Source organism: Meles meles, chromosome 13 (genome assembly GCF_922984935.1).
Source record: "Meles meles chromosome 13, mMelMel3.1 paternal haplotype, whole genome shotgun sequence".
Lineage (NCBI taxonomy): Eukaryota > Metazoa > Chordata > Mammalia > Carnivora > Mustelidae > Meles > Meles meles.
This window is the reverse complement of record NC_060078.1, coordinates 28,926,193-28,947,289: the sequence shown is the minus strand read 5'-3', so window position 1 is coordinate 28,947,289 and position 21,097 is coordinate 28,926,193. Positions and strand designations below refer to the sequence as shown.

The 21,097-nt window shown below is 36.6% G+C and overlaps 1 protein-coding gene across 1 annotated transcript in view; it reads left to right on the top strand.

The window, feature by feature from the left end:
• Positions 1-328: 328 nt before the first annotated feature.
• CTNNA3 (catenin alpha 3) overlaps positions 329-21,097 on the top strand; it is a 1,394,003-nt gene continuing 1,373,234 nt past the window's right edge. Inside the window, exon 1 of the mRNA XM_046026581.1 lies at positions 329-391. Within this exon, the coding sequence (XP_045882537.1) occupies positions 361-391 (31 nt within the window). The 5' untranslated portion in view covers positions 329-360. The remainder of the gene's footprint in view (positions 392-21,097) is intronic.

Below are 21,097 nucleotides of genomic sequence, written 5' to 3'. Positions count from 1 at the left end.
TTACTGTTTTTAACAATGTTGTTGGTGCCTGGGACACAGCCAATTTAATCTGCTACCAATTTAATCACTAACTTCCATGGTTTGAGAAATTATTTTGAGTTCCTATGTGCCAAATTGTAAATTAGGTCAAATTTATTTGGCACCCCCTCCTCCCTCCCAGACCTCTATTTCCCGTCTCCATTATCCCAGCCAATATACTTGGGCTGCTTCAGGTCCCTCCATCAGTGGGGAAATAGATTTGATGGAAAAGGCAATGTTGAGTGCAAGGAAAGTTCCTCAAGTAGTGGAACTCGAGCATTTCAGGCTCTGCATTAGCTGTATTCAACATATGATCAGCAGTTCTCAATCTGTTACTGGTCCATGAAAGGAGAAGAAAAGTTTCTAATGGAATGTAAGTCATCTATGCTTTAAGACTTTGTAGCAAGACTTTTTAGATGAAGGAAATATTCATTTACATCCTTGCAAGCTCCTTGTATCATTGCAGACTTGTGCTTTGAGTGGCGTTGCTTAAATTACATTGTACGACATTTATCTCCTCAGTCTATGCATTTGACGTAAAGAATTGGGGTGGAGGTGTACCATTAAATAGATGATAAATGAATTACCAAGTCTCAGTTGATAAGTTTCTTATCTTTGCATTAATACAAAGTGGCCCTGGGTTAGTTCACTGAGAACCCTCAGAGTGACTGAGAGGCAGGGTTGCTGAAAGTACTACGTGGGATCTACTCTGATATTGGCTTTGGAAGTAATTAATTCACTCACTTTAGATGACTTGAGTAGCAGACATTATTCTTAGTGCTGGGGATAGATACTCGTGAATCCAATAAAGGCTCTGACCTCTAACGTGTGTTTGTTTGCGGCTGGGGATGAAGGGAGAGTAGGAAATAAAACCGATTTCTCTGTGATTCTCCGGAAGAGGTATCAGTGTCTGTCTTATTCCAGGGCTGGGGTCATAGGTCATATTTCCATGGGAGTTTGCAAGATTGATTCGCTTTTTGGTTAGATACAGCAATTCTTTTTTCTCTAGCATGAGGAAACAAAGGAATACTGGTTTTTAGAATCAAATAACCTGTGATAGGCACTGTTGGTTGCGTATGCAATATCCATACATTATGCTCCTCTTGCTGGTTTACAGAATCCCAGTTTAGGTCAAGAATAAAAAGGCCCAATGTTGTATATATTGACCTGCCCTTTCCCCCCACTTAAGGCAGTTCTATTTAGTTAAGACAGATGCATAGTAATTCATGTAGACCTGTCTCATTCTTTTCAACCTCATAGTATTTTATATGGATGTAGCATAATTCATTTAGTCCATTTTGTATTGATAGATGTTGTTTTTAGTACTTTTTGTTTTTTCATGTTGCTATGTTGTGTGGAATATCCTTGTTCTTATATCTTGATGTACTTTTGTGAGTGTATATTTAGGATAATCTCATGGAAGTAAAATTACTGGGTCTAAGGAAATGCTCACTATTTTAAAATTTTTATTTAAATTCTAGTTAGTTAACATAAAATATAATAGTTTCAGGATTAGAATTCAGTGATTCATCACTTACATACAATATCTAGTGCCTTATAACAAATGCCCTCCTTTTTTGAAAAAAAAAAATTATTTAGTTATTTGATAGAGAGAAAGAGTGAGCACAAGCAGGGGAGCAGCAGGGGGAGAGGGAGAAGCAGTCTCCCTGCAGGGAGCCCGATGTAGGGCTTGATCCCAGGACCCTGGGATCATGACCTGAGCTGAAGGCAGATGGACTCAACAAGTACCCTCCTTAATACCCATTACCCATCTAGCCCGCCCCTGCCCACTTCCCTCCGTCAGCCCTCAGTTTGTTCTCTGCTGTTAGGAGTCTCTTACGGTTTGCTTCCTCTCTGTCTCTTTTTTACACCTTCCCATATGTTCCCATATGTTCATTTGTTTTTGTTTCTTAAATTCCACATATGAATGAAATCATATGGTGTTTGTCTTTTTCTAACTGACCTGTGTTACTATGTACTGACCTATGTTACTAAGCGTAATACATTCTAGTTCCATCCATGTTGTTGCAAATGGCAAGATACCATTCTTTTTTTTTTTTTTTAAAGATTTTATTTATTTATTTGACAGAGAGAAATCACAAGAGAGGCAGGCAGAGAGAGAGGAAGGGAAGCAGGCTCTCCGTTGAGCAGAGAGCCCGATGTGGGACTCGATCCCAGAACCCTGAGATCACGACCTGAGCTGAAGGCAGCGGCTTAACCCACTGAGCCACCCAGGTGCCCCAAGATACCATTCTTTTTGATGACTGATTAATATTGTGTGTGTGTGTGTATGTATACACATACCACTTCTTCTTTATCCATTCGTCAGTCGATGGACACTTGGGTTCTTTCCATAGTTTGGCTACTGCTGATAATGCTGCTATAAACATCGGGGTGCATGTACCCCTTTGAATCTGTATTTTTGTATCCTTTGGGTAAATACCTAGTAGTGCAATTGCTGGCGTGGGGTAGTTCTATATTTAACTTTTTGAGGAACCTCCATACTGCTTTCTAGAGTGGGTGCACAAGTTTGGAAATGCTCACTTTAAAATTTAAGTATTACCTTTAATTGGAAATATCAGAGGGTTAAGAGTATGCAGAATATAAAATTTGATAGCTATTTTCATATATCTCTTTAAGAAATTTGTATCAGTTTATATCCCCACTAGCTGTATGCTGAGAGCTTATGTGCCCAATGCTAACCAGCACTGATGATACTCCTTCAAAAATTTCACTTTTGACAGTCTGATAGGTAAAAGTGACATGTCTTGTTCTTTGGATTTGCATTTAATTAGTTATGAGGAAGATTGAGCAATTTTTAAATAGTTATTTAGCCCATTTAAAAATTTCTTTTTACATAAATTGCCTTTTTATATTCTTTGTCCATTTTTTCTTTTTCTTTCTCCATGGTAAATTAAGCCCATTGATTTTTTGTCTTTTTACTATGTTGTAAGTATTTTCCCCCAATTTGTTGTTTAGTTTTCGACTTTTATGTTTTATTTTTAAATAACGCAGAAAATAAAATATTTTTGTACTCAAAATTTTAAACCTCTTTTTCTTAGGAGTTCTGGGTTTTGTGTTTCCTTTAAATGACTTTTTGCTTCAACTAGTATGCAAAAATGTGTTATAGATAATTTCACTTATACTTTCAGAATTTTAGTCTTTGCTACATCTGGAATTGATTTTGAGCAAAAGAGTGAGGCTGGGAGTCAGTTTTATGTCAGTTTTTCATCCAAATGTTTATTCATTTGATCAGTGTGATTTATTTAAGAATAACTCTTTTTCCTGCCGATTTAAAATGTCATCTTTATCATAAGCTAAATTTATAATTAATCTGTTTCCCAACTCTCTCTTCTGTTGCAGTAATATTTGTATCTAATTTTTATTTAATTATTTACTCATTTATTATTTTTATTAACATATAATGTATTTTTTGTTTCAGGGGTACAGGCCTGATTCATCAGTCTTACAAAATTCACAGCACTCACCCTAGCACATTCTAATTTTTATCCAATCCATACTTTTTTTTTTTTTAAGATTTTATTTATTTGAGAGAGAAAGAGAGCAAGCGAGTGTGTGTGAGCGCGTGACTGGGAGGGGCAGAGGGAGAGGGAAAAGCCGACTCCCTGCTGAGCAGAGAACCAATGCAGGACTCTATCCCAGATCCTGGGACCATATGACCTGAGCCAAAGGCAGACGCTTAACTGACTGAGCCATGCAGGTGCCCTCCAATCCCTACTTTCTAAATAACTTCATTTTATGACATGTTTTAATACCTGGAAGGATTAATCCTTCTTTTTCTCTTTTCTGCCCCATTAGGATTTTCCTAGATATGATCACATAATGTTCATTTCTAGATGAATTTTCGTATGATATTTTATCTGGTGGTTGGGACACAGCTGACATTCAGATGGGCTTTTAAGACCCAGATCTCTAGGCTGGCTATATTGGATTTCGTTCTTTGGCCAGATGTGTTCAGGTCAGAATTGTACCACCGTCCAGCTTGCATGCTTAAAATTTGTTGTTGTTGTTTTTTTATAAAAATATGAACTTTTAAACTGAGTAAGTTATATTTGAATATTTATTTCAATTTTTAATTTTAACAAAGGGTTCTTTGGCTACAGTTCTTTATTGCAACCAACAGTCTACAGAGTTTCATAAATGACATTAGATAGTTCATAGAATCTCTAGGAGATTGAGGGAAACAGCCAAAGACGATGTGGCAGGAAAAATATCCAGCTCTACCTGAGAGACAGTCCTGGAGATGTGCTAGTTTCCACCCATTCCGGATTCTTGGGCTGGACACTAGAAGCTCCCCCCACAGTCTTCCTAGAAGTTATCTGATGCCTGTGACCTTTTATAATCTCACCCAAGCTGTATTTAGTTTTTGAAATCTAGAGGCGTGAAGCTGGGCCAGAGCTGCAAGGCATGTTTGCACACCTATTGCATCTGCCACAAAGGGTTGTAGGATGAAAATAAATCTTCCTCCTGTACCGATCCCAAAAACTGCTATCAGTTTCAGGCGCAAATTAAAAAAAAAATTAATGTATCATTCTGTATCAGGACACATACATTTATTTCACTCTTTATTATAGCTGCCGCTTGGTTGAATTTAACCATTTTATTGCCCCACACTATGCTGGAATATATTAATGTTGCTGTGTATTGGTGAGGACTCATATTCCCCAGTAAAGCCATACAAATTGTTAAAATATGAAATACTTTTGTATCCCTTCTTCTCACTACTAGTAGTCTTCCTCTACTTGGCCTCTTGCCTGGTACCTTCCTTAGACCCAGCAATTAAAGGGAAGCATTTGGCACAAAAGGGGCCTTCTAAGACTCCTCTCTAGGCTAAACTCTGGTTGGAGCCTGAGCCATGCTGGTGATTAAATATTTTTAGTATCTTTCCACTGCTAGGCAAATGACATCCATTTGGATTTTGTATATCCCCTAAGGCTTTTCCTGATCCTTTTGGTCACAGTTAAAGTCATATCAATGAAAGAATATATGACAATTTATTTAACCAGTCCCTAACTGATGCACATTTAGGTTGTTTCTGGCTTTTTGGTTAACACAAACAATACTGCAATCCGTGACATGCATCTTCACGTACATGTGTTCAGATTCCTAAAGGTGGCATTGCTTTATCTTTTAGACAATAAAATTTTACACCTATTGCCAGAATGCCTTCAATAGAGATTTTACCGATAAACACTGAGACCAACAGTGTATGAGACAGCTTGTATTTATCTTGTGAAATATTTCCTATGAGATTTAAAAAAGTTTTAATAAAACTAATATACCGTCTTTAGCAATGATATGAAAAAAAGAGAAGAAAATTCAACCTCATTAGTATGAGTAGCTCTTAATGAAACTATACCAAGATATCATTGGATCATTGTTGTCTTCTAATTAATAAAATTTTGATACTGTGTTAAAATTTCTTGGGGACCAACATCAAATTTACAGGTTTTAATTTTTAGAGCCTACCTTTCCGATATATGGGACAACATCCATCAGTTCTCAATGCCGTGATTACTCAAAGATGCAAACAATAATTCTGTGATGATATATACAAATTTTTCACTGCTCTGTAATATAGTGGTTCTCAACCCAGGGTACTTTTGCTCCCCAGGGGACATTTGGCAATGTCTGGAGATATTTTTGATTCTTACAACTGGGTGGCTGGTGCTATTGGTGTTTCATGGGTAGAGGCCAGGGGTGCTGAACATCCTACAACCCACAGGACAGCCCCCACAACAAAGAATTATCCAGCCTAAAGTATCAGTAGTGCTGAGAGTGAGAAACCCTGCACCTGGAAATGGACATTGATCTAAATAGTTAAATATTCCTTCATTGTCTTTTGTTCATTAATTTATTCTCAAGACTGTTGGCACAATCTTTTTGTTGTAAAGAGCATTCTCCTTGGCAGGCAGGTTGAAAGCAAAGCAAAATATTGTAATTTTCCTTCCTCTCTGTTGTTTGTCAGTATCATGAACTCTGCCTGGGAGTGGAGGGCCAGCAGTTGTACGTTTCTTGTCCTTCTTTCTCAAATATAACCTCAAGTTTTTATATTGTTTTGAGTGTTTTTCACAAGGCTTTGCTTATCTTAGGTTTAGTCAATAAAAGCCAATACTATCCTGATGTGTTCATTCTCCCCATTCCCTTCTTCCTTCTTTTCTATGTCCTTTGAAAATCTTAGCACTTTAGAAAGCTCCTTGTACACCACCTTGAGTTAGATTTGCGGATGTTCTTTCCCATATTTTCCTCTTGTGATTGTTGTAGTGATCTTTATTTTTTTGACCTACCTATCATTTTAGAATCTCTGGCTCTGGAACATGCTTATATTTTCTCTGAACTGCTCAACAATCTAAGATACTTGTCTTACTTTGCCTTGTGTTTTCTTCCTTGATTGCTGCGAACTCTAAGGTGATCTGTTCAGTTTTCCCCAAGGTTCCTGTCACTTTCACTTCACTCACATATTTCTCTTTGTTGCTGAGAATTAAGTCCAGGGGAGCAGTTCTATTCCTTGGTTCTTTTGCTCTTTGGATGTGGAAGTGGCTGATAGAGAGGCAGCCAATAAAGGAGAAGAGTGATTTCTCCAATTGTGACTTTTAAATTAATTTGTTTATTTTTTTTTGTTTTGCTGGTTTTTAAAATTTTTTTAATCTTTGCTACGTCTCTTGATTTTGACCTCTCACTTCAGTTTTCTTTTTCATTTTACTTGCTCTATCTGTCACTTCTGTCCTAGAATTTTTGTGTTTGGGTATTTCACTGAGAGCACAGTGTAGATATAGTCTAAATTTTCTGTTGAGGATGATTTCCCTTTGTATCTTTAAGATACTATCTTACGCTTATGCTACATAGACTTTTGATTTTGGATTTTTTTCTGTCTGCTTGTTTTTTAAAAGATGAGATTTTTTGGTGTTTGCCATGAGTGAGCTATGTATATCCTCTTTGAGCTTAATTACTATCAACTTTGAATTACAGAATTTCTCTCTTAAATTTTAAATCTCTTCTCTCTTAAATCTCAGTACATTTCTGGGTTTCAGAAGGTACATACCCACTGGGGCAGCTACTGGGGGGTGAATTTAACCCTAGATAATTGAAAGCAATTTGGATTCATTTTTCTAAGAGAGATGCATAAAACCTAATCTGTGTCTGTGGCCCTCCTTTTGGGCTCTCATATCTCTGGGCACAATATATGTCACTCTTCCTTTCTCTCCTTGGATCCCATATTGCATTTCTGGGAACTAAGATCTTCTAGCAGAGTATATTTAGAAATGTATTGCTGGGAGGTGACCAGGAACCACACCTGGTTATCTAAAAAGCAGCTCCTTCCTTTGCAGTAATGGGGTGAGAACTGGTGTTTTGGTTGGTTCTGTCAACCTTAGTTCTCTGATAGGATGTCAGGATGCGAGGATCTGGCTCTGTGGCTGCTTTAAGTTTAGGTACAAGGGAGTTTTAGTTGTCCCTATCCTCAATTTATCCCATTCATGAAATATAGGAAGTAGAATGGCCAGATTTAGCAAAATACAAGACACACAGGTTTGAATTTCAGGTAAACAAGCAATAGTTTAAGTATAAATATGTCCCAAATGTTGCATAGGACATGCTTATGCTGGAAAATTATTCATTATTTCTCTGAAATTCAAAGTTAACTGGAAATTTTGTATTTTATGTAGCAACCATAAGGTGCACCCCAGTGTTTTTAAATCATTGTGAGATATTTATCCTTTTGTTTCTCAGGTACTGGTGTAGGAGAGTCTTTTTCTGATTTGATAAAGGTTATCCTTTCCAGTCTTCCTTCACCTAAAAGGCTGGTCAAAACTGGGAGGAGTGGAAGAAACTTGGAGAGTCTGGGGGTCTTCAGAGAGGAGAAGAATGAAGACCTGGACTTCTTTCTTTTACAATGTGTTTATTACTAGAAACATTTTAATGCATTGAACTGGTCCTGGATAAGAAAGAACCTAATAAGAAAGAACATCAGAGACCTTAAGCTAGAATCCTTTTTATGGCCTGCATTACCTGGTGGGAGAAGCTGTTTGGGCTTGTGAGTGATTGGAGGCAGAAGGAGACAGAAGGCCCTCCTGACGGACCCACCGTGTTTAGTAAACTGAGGCTGTAAGTGTGGATGTCATGCCATACCTCTGAGTGAGCAAGCTTGTTCTTTCTTAAGGAACCACTGGGGGTGGGGCGCCTGAATAGCTCAGCAGGTTAAAGCCTCTGCCTTCAGCTCAGGTCATGATCCCAGGGTCCTGGGATCGAGCCCTGCATCGGGCTCTCTGCTTAGCTGGGAGCCTGCTTTGGTCTCTCTCTCTCTCTCTCTCTCCCTCTGCCTACTTGTAATCTCTATCTGTCAAATAAATAAATCTTTAAAAAAAAAAAAAAAAGAACCACTGGGGCCAATGTCAGTAATTGTAACAGCAAAGGCAAGAGTGCTGCAGGTGAAAAGTTCACACTGGACTTCTGGGGGATCCGTTTTCATCAGTAAACTGTGTGCTGGGAGCAGAGCACTGGAAGCCCCAGCACTGGAAGCCTTCAACAGGGCCCACTTGAGAATCATATTCTCTAATTTTCTGTCTCTGAGGTATGGGGGTCAAAAGGCCCCTGGAGTTCTTGAACAATTTGAGGGATAAGAGAGTTACCCTGTCAGTCTGACAAATGGGAAGTAGTTTTAGTTTGTACTTTTCCACTTGCCCTTCTTGTATTTTTGTTGTCGCCATGGGAAGAACATGCTCTTGGTAGCTTACTTGTCTAAGAAGGATGAGAAACATGTACAACAGATTTGGATTCCAAAACTGTATCTTGGAGTAAGCCCAGCCAGCCCATCTTGGATTAGCCAACCTAACTGCCTAAAAATGCGTGCGAGAGAATAAACCTTCTGTGCCACTGAGTTTTAGGTGTTTTGTTATGTAGTATTATTATGGAAATAGCAACTCATAGACCATTAAACAAAAATGACTTAGTATAAGATTTTTATAAATAATTTTTTTTTTTAAGATTTCATGTATTTATTTGAGAGAGAGGATGAGCTTGAGAGAGCAGGAGCAGACAGAGGGAGAGGGAAAGGGAGAAGCAGACTACCCACCGAGCAGGGAGCCTGTTGCAGGGCTCAATCCCAGGACCCTGGGATCATGACCAGAGTCGAAGACAGATGTTTAACCGACTGAGCCACACAGGCACCCTGGATTTTATAAAGAATTATTTAAAAATTAATAAGGAAAAGAATAATAGAGATCAATAATAATGGGTCAATGATAAGGGAAAAAGTAATTCACAGAAGAGAATATTAGAATGACCAATAGATAAACGAAAAGATATTTAGCTTTTTTCACTAGTTACTAGATACAGATTAGAATAATGATGATATCTTATCGTACCTATGAGATTGGTAAAAATTTATGTATAGTAATAACCTAGTATCTGTAAAGATGCAAAACAAATGGAACTTTAATATATAGATGGTAGGATCTTTATGGATACAAAGAGAGACATATTAAGCAGGGAGAGGATATTTTCAGGGACTATTACTGACAAAAGATTATATATAGAATATATAGGGAATTCTTAGAAATCAGTGAGAAAAATAGGCCACCTAGGAGAAAAATGGATAAAAAGTACAGGTAAGCAGTTCAGTGAATGGCTGTCTAGTCAACCCCAAATAGATCACCAATGACATTGGTAATCAAAAATGCAATTAAAACAACAACGAGGCCCACTTTGTACTTCCTGTGTTTGCGGAAGTTGAAATGTCCTGCAATATCTTGTGCTCAAGAGGAGATGGGAACATGTGAACAAACCCACTACTGGGTTTGTTCTACTGGTCATGTTATTTTGGAGACCAATTTTGTAATATTTGTTGAAATTGACAATTCAAATGCGTTCTGACCCAGAAATTCTACTGCCAAATTGTATTAGTTTGCTAGGGCTGCCATTACAAAGTATCAAAGACTGGGTGGCTTAAACAATAGAAATTTATTTTCTCATAGTCTAAAGACTAGAAGTCCAAGATCAAGGTGTTGCTAAGTTTGGTTTCTCCTGAGGCCTCTCTTCTTGACTTATCCATGGCTCCCTTTTTGCTACATCTGCAACATGATTACCCCTCTTTGGTGTCTGCGTCCTAATTTCTTCTTAAAAGGACAGTGATCATACTGGATTAGGGCCCACCCTAATGGCTTCATTTTAACTTAATCACATCTTCAAAGGCCCTATTTCTGTATATAGTTATATTCTAAACTAATCCCCTAAAAAGGGAATTAGAATTACAAACATGAATTGTGGGGAGGATGCAGTTAAGCCCGCAACAGAGTATATACGTTAGAGGGACTCTTGCATATCTATAAAAAGAAGCATGTATGAAAATGTTTATTCTAGTGTTGTTTCCCATGGCAAAGAATTGGATATTACCTAAATGTTCTTGACTAGGAATATGACAGATAAAATACGTTATAAATGCATCTGATAGAATGCTATAAATGGAAAATAAACTAAATGAATTAAATTGATTGGGAACTAATTTTTCTCAAATAACAAATAGGTAAGAAGTTCAGAGCTGATGACATCAAGGATCTGTGCTCTTTCTATAGTTTTGCTCTGTCAGCTTCCCTCTTCAGCTTTGCAGTAACACTGCTTTATGTCCAGGCATCATACCAGAAATAGGAGAAGGAGGAGCTAAAGGTCATAACAACATTCTGATTCCCTTTTTTTTTTTTTTTTGCAAATAGCAAGAGGATCTTTATTGTAACGCGGGCGCCTGCGGGTGGTCAGCAGCTCCTGCCAGCTGAGCACACCAGGCTGGAGTGGTGCAGGGTTTTTATAGACAGGTACAAACAAGTTTTGGGTAAAGCGGGGCTGATTGGCTGACAGTTTGAAAGTTTTGCCAGAAGACATCTCAGCAGACATCTGCTGTCACCTTATTGGCTAGAATTCTGTCACATGCCATTCTGAGTTGCAGAGAAGTCTGGGAAATCTAATGTCCTGCTTCCATTGCCATGAAGGGCAAGAGAGAGCCGGACTATATGTTGCTTGAACTAACCTATGGTGCTTACTATATATATATATATGCAATTAAAACAACTTAAATATATATATGCAATTAAAACAAATATATATATATTTATATTTTTATTTATTTATTTCAACATGATAGATCATGAAAACACCATGTTGGGGCAGGAGGAGACAGAGAAAAACAAAGGTGGGGGAGAGAGAGAAATAGAGACAAACAGAGAGATACAGAAACAGAGAAGGAGAAAGAGAAAGGAAGTACAATACTGTTTATGTAAATCTGAAAAGCTATATATCATTGAAAGATGTATATCAAAAGAGTTATGGAAAGTTGATCAGAAGGGCATCCATTAACTATTAAGGGGATGCCTATAGGAGGGGAGGAGTGGAATGGAACTGAAGCAAGGGATATAGAATATGACGATATGACAACAAAAAATAAAATAGGCTAGTTCCATCAGTTCAATTTTATCTAAGGACCACGATTGATTATGTCAATCTAATTCTGTGCTTTCAAGATCCATGACCCAGAAAAGGCTGGGATGGTTTGGGGCATGTGTGTGTGAGTTACTCCGTCTGCTGGGCATGGTTATTATTTAGAGTTGAAGAAATGTGAATCACTATGCTTATGACTGAGTTTACTTTTTTTACCTTATCCTGTGATGAGCTTTATTCTAGTTAGTACAATTGGAGGCCTGATGGGAATGATGTTACAGTTTAAGTTTAGTGAGTATAACAGGTATTCTTTAGACAGTTTGGAGATATTACGAGTTTTGCAAAATTGATTGTCTTTGTACATATATTTCTTTTGCTCTATAATGCAAGTTTAGTAGACTTGACTTTACAGAGCCAATGAGGGACATGAGTTATATAAACATGGCCTTTTGGTAGTAAAATCCATCATTCTCTAGTTTTCTGTTATTATCTTTGGAAGCAGAGTGGGAGAAAGGATTTCCTTCCCTTGGCTCTAATGCAGCCTCAGTGAGTGACTGGCTGTCTGCTCTGGAGTGAAGCATGTTGGCATGATTCCATAAGTCTTATGTGGGAACAAGACACTGGAGGTTTTCTATTTTTTACTTATTGTCATTCCTTTGCTTTTTTAGTTCACTATTCTGTCCTTTTACCATCCCGTATCTAATCCTCTAAATAAACATAGATCAGTTATTAATATATGTTAGTGTATCTTTCATTTTCTCTATTAAGCATTTGTTAAAACTTCGGAAGCAAATCTTAAGCTCTTCAATTTTATGTTTCCTTATTACCTAATTATAAGTTATTGTCCTGGATAGGGTAGATTACTTCCCTTGGTGAAATGGATTCAATTCGCTAAATAAAAATATGTGGACTTCATCCATTTTTAAATCAAATAGGTAATTTGCTACCTCTCAGCAGCCTTCTAAAATTCAATGGCATTTGGCTTTGGAAAAGTGAATTCCACAAAGAGAAAAGTATCTTTCCACATAGTAACAGTAATTAATTGGTGAATTATTTAGCACTGAACAGGGCACTCCATTAAATTCTATGGGTAATTTTTATAAGCAATTCTCCTTCATGGCCACTTTGTAGGTCACATTTCACAATATGGGAAAAACAGGGGAAAAGGATCAAAATAGACATGGGTAAGCAGAGTAAAGTAGAGCTTGAATTTGAACCCAGTTTTCACGTGTTTCTGCCTCTTCATTTCTCTCCTCTTCCTTTTTCTAGTGGGTACTTGTTTTGCAAAGTACTATCCTTGCCTGCCTTACCTTCCTCGCCTCTGAAACTTGGAAGAACTCATTTAATCTCATGGTTTAGGGCATAACATGGGTGCATAGTTACTGTATCTCTATTTCTAGGCTTGATTTTCTCCTGAGCTTCAGGATTCTGCGTGTCAGCTGCCCAGAGGACATTACCCATTTGCACATGCCTCTCAGACCTCAAACTCATCCTATCTAATGTACATCAGAGTCAGAGCTTGCTCACTGGTGTGAATATTATTTGTTATGAGAGCACTGCAATAGTTTAGAGAAATAGTAAGTAATTTTCAATATAAAATTAAGTATATTAAAAAAAACACTAAAATGAAATCTAAGAAGTGCATTGAAAATTCAAATAGAACATAAATGTATGGAGGCATTTTTGCTAAAAGTAAGAAGGATTATTTTAAATTGCGTCTATTCACTGGTTATTCAGTGTCCCCCTACCCCATGCATTGTTGTTTAAAAATTTTTTTAGCCACAAATAGAATAGAGACTAAGAAGGCTATTAGACGTGTTCTTAAGGCACCTGGGCAATCAAAAATTGCTGAATGAAACATACTTTAGGAGAACCTGTGTTAGGAACCAAACTCACAGTTGGAAAGTAAAGTGGAATTAAATAGATGAAAACAAAAGAATAGATGTATTCTAAAATTGGATGTTTTTAGATTTTTTGGATGATTGGCAAAAGGATAAGCCAATTACTTGCAAAACTGACTTTTCAGTTTTCTTATGGAGGCATATCTTGTAAGTTAATTTGAGAAATAATTGGAAGTATCTCTTTATATTATAGGGAATGTATCGTTCAGAAAATTAAAGATACAAAACTTCCTGAAAGAATCCATAGCAATTGAAGTGGTGTTATACTTTATTTCCAGGTGTAAAAGATGATTTTACATGGCTACCATTTGTTATTATATGAGGAAAGAAAGGGCCACATCCAGTTATTAAAAATGATTTTATAGAGTGAGGAACTCAATACTTGCTTTCAATATCACAAATAGGATTTTCTTTTATGGGAAAAGAAGCTATAATTTTCTATTTTGAATCACAATTGAGGAGGAGAATGATTATTTCTTTTCTCTCTGGAAAATTTAATACTTGAGCGTAAAGGATGTGTCATTAGTAGTAAGTCTGGGACTGTGGAAAGAGAGATCACTCTTCGAGGCTTTAGATCTGTTTTATTTTTGTCAAGTTAATTTAGTAAACTTAATGTTTGTGATAATAGTTTCAGAGAAGCATAGAAAATTTTTATCTTCAGTCAAGATAAATTTGTGGTTAATGATTTTGGCTATTAAGATGGTAAAATCTTTAAGAGTAAATCAGGGAGTGCCTGGGTGGCTCAGTGGGTTAAAGCCTCTGCCTTCGGCTCAGGTCATGATCCCGGGGTCCTGGGATGGAGCCTTATCTTGGTCTCTCTGATCAGCGGGGAGCCTGCCTCCCCCTCTCTCTCTGCCTGCCTCTCTGAGAGCCTTATCTTGGTCTCTCTGCTCAGCGGGGAGCCTCTCTCTCTGCCTGCCTCTCTGCCAACTGTGATCTCTGTCTGTCAAATAAATAAAATCTTAAAAAAAAAAAGAGTAAATTAGGCAAATCAGTGTTCACACTTTTCCAAATTGAAGTTGTAAAATAAGGAATTTGTAGCTTGTATGAGGACATTGTTAGTCATAACATTGTATGGTCATGAGAAATATAATAATGCTGTGAAAACAGGAACCCGTCTTGTAAAATTAGCCTATAGCTCCAACATGTAATGGACAAATAGCAGGTACCAAACAAAGCATTTGGAAAATATTAAACATTTTACAAATGTATATATAATTTTGAAGAGGAATTATCTTGTATTATTAGTGTAGTTTTATTTTCTTTTGCATTTGTTTTGGATTTTCTACTGGAACTTTTAATCTTTATGTAGAGTTTTTATTTCTTTGCTTTTTTTCCCCCAGAAAAATCTAGGGTTGTGGAAAGTCATTTTGATCATTGAACCAAATTCTGCTTCTAAGCCTTTCTTCATTACCATGAGGATGCATCTGATTGAGCTGACTAAGGAAGAAATAATAATAGACTTTGTCACAGATGAGAAGTTTTAAACATTAATATGGGCTCTGCGAAAGTCAAATTTATATGGGCAAAATCAAATGGGACATTTCTTTTTTTTAACATTTATTTTATTTTTAAATTTTATTTATTTATTTGTTTTTTAAAAGATTTTTTTTTATTTGTTTGATGGAGAGACACACAGGGAGAGAGGGAGCAGAAGCACGGGGAGTGGGAGAAGCAGGCTTCCCCTGAGCAGGGAGCCTGATGTGAAGCTGGATCCCAGGTCTCTGGGATCATGACCTGAGCCGAAGGCAGATGCTTAATGACTGAGCCACCCAGGCGCCCCTTAACATTTTTTAAAAATGATTTTATACATTTATTTAAGAGAGAAAATGAGAGAGAGCAAGAAAGGGAGAAGAGTCAGAGGGAGGAGACTTCCCATTGAGCAGAAAACCCCATTTGGGACTCCAGGATCATGACCTGAGTCCAAGGAAGCCACCCAACCAACTGAACCACCCAGGTACCCCTCAAATGGGACATTTCTGAACACATTTAATAAGGAAGGTTGAGATGGTGTGTCTCAGTTTGTAATTCAAGTATAAAAACAAATGTCATTGGCTGCAATACTTTGGTTTTTCAGAATCAAATGGTACCCTCTGCTGGCCAAATTAGGGATTACGTTAAAAAATGAGTAGCCTTTTTTTTTTTTTTTTTAAATAGGGCCGATTGCTCTAAAAAAAGATTGAGCAGTGCAGAGTATTGTGAAATAATATATAAAAATTACATATGTGAAGACTGAAGCCACTTTATCACTTAAATATATTCTGAAGTGAAACTAATAGGGAAATTTTATATGGAAATTTCCTGAGCTTTTAGTCTACTTTTAAAAATTTATTTATTTATTTAAGATTTTGTTTATTCATTTGAGAGAGAGAGAGACAGAATGAGAGAGAGAGTGACAGAGCACAAGAAGGGGGAGTGGCAGGCAGAGGCTGAAGCAGGCTTCCCACTGAGCAAGGAGCTGGACGTGGGGTTCAATCCCAGGAGTTGGAGATCATGACCTGAACAGAAGGCAGATGCTTAACCATCTGAGCCACCCAGGCACCCCAATCTGCTTTTTTTTTTTTTTTTAAAGATTTTAGTTATTTGAAAGAGAGAGCGAGAGAGAGAACGAGCAGGGAGAGGGGCAGAAGAAGAAGGAGGGAGAAGCAGACTGCCTGCTGAGTAGGGAGTCCAAAACAGGGCTTGATCCCAGGACCCTGGGATCATGACCTGAGCTGCAGGCAGATGCTTAACTGACTGAGCCACCAACTAAGCCATATAGGCACCCCTTTTTATTTATTTTTTAACCACAGAAGTAGGCCACAGGGAAGTAACACAGCAGGGGACAAACTACATGGCTCTCCTATCCCTATTTTTGATAGCTACTGTGATATTTAATTTTTCCCCACTTTTTTAAAATTTCTTTTCAGCATAACAGTATTCATTGTTTTTGCACCACACCCAGTGCTCCATGCAATACGCGCCCTCCCTATTACCCACCACCTGGTTCCCCAACCTCCCACGCCCCGCCCCTTCAAAACCCTCAGGTGCTTTTTCAGAGTCCATAGTCTCTCATGGTTCATCTCCCCTTGTGATATTTAATTTACTTTCATCAGTTAAGTTACTTTTTTAAGAGCGATTGGCAAATATCTAGAGTGGAGATAAGAGCTACTTTTCTCCAGGTTCCCTGACTTAATTTCTGTTTAAAATAATTGGAATATTCTTAAGTAATTTAGAAGTTTGATAAGTTCAGGTAGGTATCATATAACATGCATGTTTTACATTTTTCTTTCAGTGTTTTAAATTTTAAAAGTTACTTTGGAATTTACAATGTTTGGGGAATATAATGTACACAGAAGTTACGTTTAAAAGCTTATACTGGACAATATATCATTATTTCATGCAAATTTGGAAAATACAGTTTTAAGTTTGATTCTCCTGTTTGATGTCACTCTTCATAGGCATATTGCTTTAAGAGCACCCATCCCCCCTTTCTGCTTGAGCCACTGTGTCCTGTCAGTCATCCTGAAATACACTAGGGCACTTGTCAGGCTGTTTGCTTACAGATGCATCATAAGCCAAATTGTGAGCCGTAATAGTGGCACTGAATTTCTAAGTACAAGAAATTGCTTAGACAATTGATTTAGTATCTGTATGGGTAATACTCTGTCCTGCAGTAGGTGAGTGAAGTGTCCAACTTTTTAAGATCAAATTTTGCTGTGTAAGGCAAATCCTATAATTATAGATTATCTGTTGCTTGGTTAGATAACTTTGGGGGAAATAAAAGGACATTATTTCTATGAAATGGGATGAATAGAAGCTACTATGCTGTACATTTATTACTTTTATAACTAATTTTTCTTTTAAGAGCACTAAACTCTAAATGACTTTATGAAAGCTCCAATTTTATAAATGTCTACTTTTTCAAATAGATTAGCGGGCATTTCAGATTTAGATAAAAATACGATTCTCTTACACATTTTTTTCTTTCACAACAACTCAGGCAGACTCAATCGAGCAGAGGCTCCGTTCTGCTATGTGGAGTGTATATTAGTGATTTTTTAAAGTAGCGCTAAAACAAATGCTCATGTGCCAGTGCCCAAGCTATAGTAGTGTTACATCAGAGCATTTAAAAATTCCTGCTGTGTAACCAAGCCATTACTATTTGAGTAATCATATATGCCAGGAACTGGAAGCTTTACATTCTTTACACATTAAAGTTGTGTAGCAAGCAGTTTCTTTATTTGTGCAAACAGTTTAATTTCTGTCACGGGCCTTTTCTAAACTTAAATTGTGCATGGATGAGTTTCCTGTATTTTTTGTATGCAGCCTTAAATATCTTCAAACAAAGCATTGGATTTTGATACTTCCGTGTTCAGTATGGTAGAGAATAGTTAAGAGGCAGCAAGGAGTTAAAAGTTTTAAGGCTTTATCTAATGTAAACAAGAAGAGATTGCTTTTGCAGATACATAGAATGATTATTTATTTATTCCTTCTTCTAGAAAGGATTTAAGGTGACTTACAAGGCTATATGAAACTCAGGATAGCACAAATTAAAAGTGGAGTGAAAGAAGAAAGGAAAACAAGCATAAGAATATAAAACAGGAATGAGGCAAAAAATGCAGTGGTTTTGACTGTGGTTTTATGATACTAGTGTATTACAGATAGATGGGAGAGAAAATTCAGGGTTACAGAAATCTTTCATGGGAATTTCATACAAACCAGTTGTCTTCCTTACTGCAGGTGGCAGTTCGGTGTGAGGAGAGTATGTTGGACAGTGAATATTAAATACAGTTTAAATGTCACTTGTGTTTTGATGGGAAAAAATTGGAGAACTGCTCCCTTTTTAACCCTTGCACCGATTTACATGGGCTTGTATGACTCCACGTTTTCTAGGAGCAGGAAAAGATTGAGTCTGTCACTTAATTCAGAAGAAAGATTTAAGAGGTTTGCTTTTTTAGAAATAATATTTTATCTATATATGGTAAAATATTTATATATTAAAACAGACTTGATCAAGACAATGTTTGAAGTAAAATATATTTGGCAGTTTTGTGTGAATCTATGAATCTTGTCCTAGTTTTTTTTTTTTTAACAGTTTGTTGTAAATGAGATTAGCTACTTTCGTCATTCCTTTTACTCTTTCAATTTCGTGATAAATTTAACTTGAATTTCGACTTATGTTAGATCAAAATTAACTGGATCAATCTAACTGAGAAATAAGTTGTTGATTAGGAGGAAGGAGTTAAGAGACAGGACTTTAATGTTCTTTGATCTTTAAATACTCAAAATGCAATACTGTGTTGGAGACTCTGGGCTCTGTACTGCACACCACACCAAACCCAGCTTATGTAAGTGAATAAAATAAGCTTGCAAACTCATTGCTTTCACCCAGGAGTATTGAAGAAGAACAGAATTGTAGCAGTTAAAACTTTGCCAAAGTATCTTTACTGATATCCTCAGAAATCAAATTAACATGTGAATCATGGACAATCATTGGGTCCCCTTTTAAAAAATTCTGTTGTTTAAAAATTCTGTTGTTGTTAAGATTAATAAAACATAATTTTGGAGCACTGGGTGTGGTGCATAAACAATGAATCTTGGAACACTGAAAAAATAAAGACATAATTTTTTTTAAAGGGCAGTGAAAAAACAAAGAAAAATACTCAAAGCTTTTGTTTTTATAGTTTTGTAGTATAAACACATATGCAGGTTGAGTTAGAGTTCTTTCAAGAAAAAAATATGAATCATACACATAATACATCAGGTACACAGAATGTCATTGAGGATAAACTGTACACCAAAGAGGCTTGCAAGCTATAAAGCAAGTATTATTAGGAAGGTAAATAGGGTCGGTGTGCCTGGGTGGCTCAGTTGGCTTGAGATTCTCTCTCCCTTTGCCTCTCCTGCTTGTGTTCTATCTTACAAACAAACAAACAAACAAACAAACAAACACATAAAGTGTTTTAAAATCAGGAAGTTAAATAGGGTCAAGACACCAAATAAACTGAATGATGTAAGAGAGAGGTCGAGAATATTCTGTAAGTGTTAATCATACTTCTTAACTGTTAAGAACTCTTAACTTCTTAACTTAATGTATGATGTCCAATTAACTTCTTAAGTTAATCACAACTTCTTTTGTATGATTCTTTCACTTAGCATAATGCCTTTGAGAGATATTCATGTTGTTGCCTTTATCAGTAGTTTACTTTTTTCTTGCACAAAGTATGATGGGATGATTGTATTACAGTATTGCTTATTTATTTGTTAATGGAAATTTGAGTTTTCAAGTTTTTGACTATTATGAATAAGGCCAAAATGAACATTTATGTATAGGTCTCTATGTGGACATATGCTTTCATTTCTCTTGGGTAAATGTTTAAGGAGTGAAATTGCTAGGTCATATGGTGGGTATACGTTTAATTTCGTAGGAAACTACCAGTTTTTGTTTTCACTAGCAATGTATGAGCTTTCCAGTTACTTCTCAACTTTGCTAGCTTGGGTATTGATAGTCTTTTTAATTTTAGTCATTCCAGTAGGTGTGTAGTAGTATATATTGTGACTTTACTTTGCATTTCTCTAGTGACTACTGATATTGAGCATTTTTCATGTGCTTAATTACCATATATATATCTTCTTTGGTGAAGTGTCTTTTCAAATGTTTTATCCATTTTAAGATAATGAATTGTTTTTCAGGTAATTATTGATTTCTAAGTATTCTTTATATTTTCTGGATACAGGAACTTTATCATATATGGGCTTTAAAAGTACTGTGACTCAGTCTGTGGCTTGCCTTTTCATTTTCTTAACATGGTCTTCCAAAGAGCAAAAGTTTTAAATTTTGTTGAAGTCCAGTTTATCAATATTTTCTTTTATGAATCCTGCTTTTGGTTGTTGTATCTAAGAAACCCTTGCCTAACCTGAGGTTACAAAGGTTTTCTCCTATGTTTTCTTTTCTTTTTTTTTTTTAAAGATTTCTTTCTTTCTTTCTTTTTTTTTTTTTTCTTTTTTAAGTAGGTAGAGAGTCAAGCAGAGAGAGGATGAAACAGGCTCCCCGCTGAATGGAGAGCCCAATGCAGGGCTCGATCCCAGGACCCTGGGATCATGACCTGAGCTAAGGCAGAGGCTTTAACTCACTGAGCTACCCAGGCATCCCTCTCCTATGTTTTCTTTAAGAAGTTTGATAGCTTTGTCTTATCCCTAGCTCTGTGATCTATTTCAAGTAAATTTTTGCATCTGGTGTGAGAAAAGGTTTGAGATTCTTGTTTAATGTATGATGTCCAATTATTTCAGCACCATTTGTTGAAAAAAAACTTGAGCTACCTTGGCACTTTTGTTGAAAATAAATTGTCCATGTTAATATTATGTCTAATATATGAGGATTTAAGAAAATGTAATCATCTTATCATGCCCAATAAAATTAACAAATATTAGCATTATCAAGTAGATACTGTCTAATTTTAACTGCTTAAAAATGTCTTTTTATAGTTGGATTTTGGAATCGGAATTCAGGATTGACATAATTTTGTGTGGTTGGTAATAACAGTTTTCCTTCTCCATGTCATCTGTGAATTGAAGAAACCAAGTCATTTTGTCTTGGAGTATTTTTCACATTCTGGATTTGGGTGATGGCAACCTTGCGATGTCACTTAACACGTTCCTCCTTCCAGTAAAGGGGTAGTTAGATCTAGACCAGTCTTGATTAGATTTAATTTTAACTCTTTTGGCAGGAATACTGTGTAGATGATGTGTAC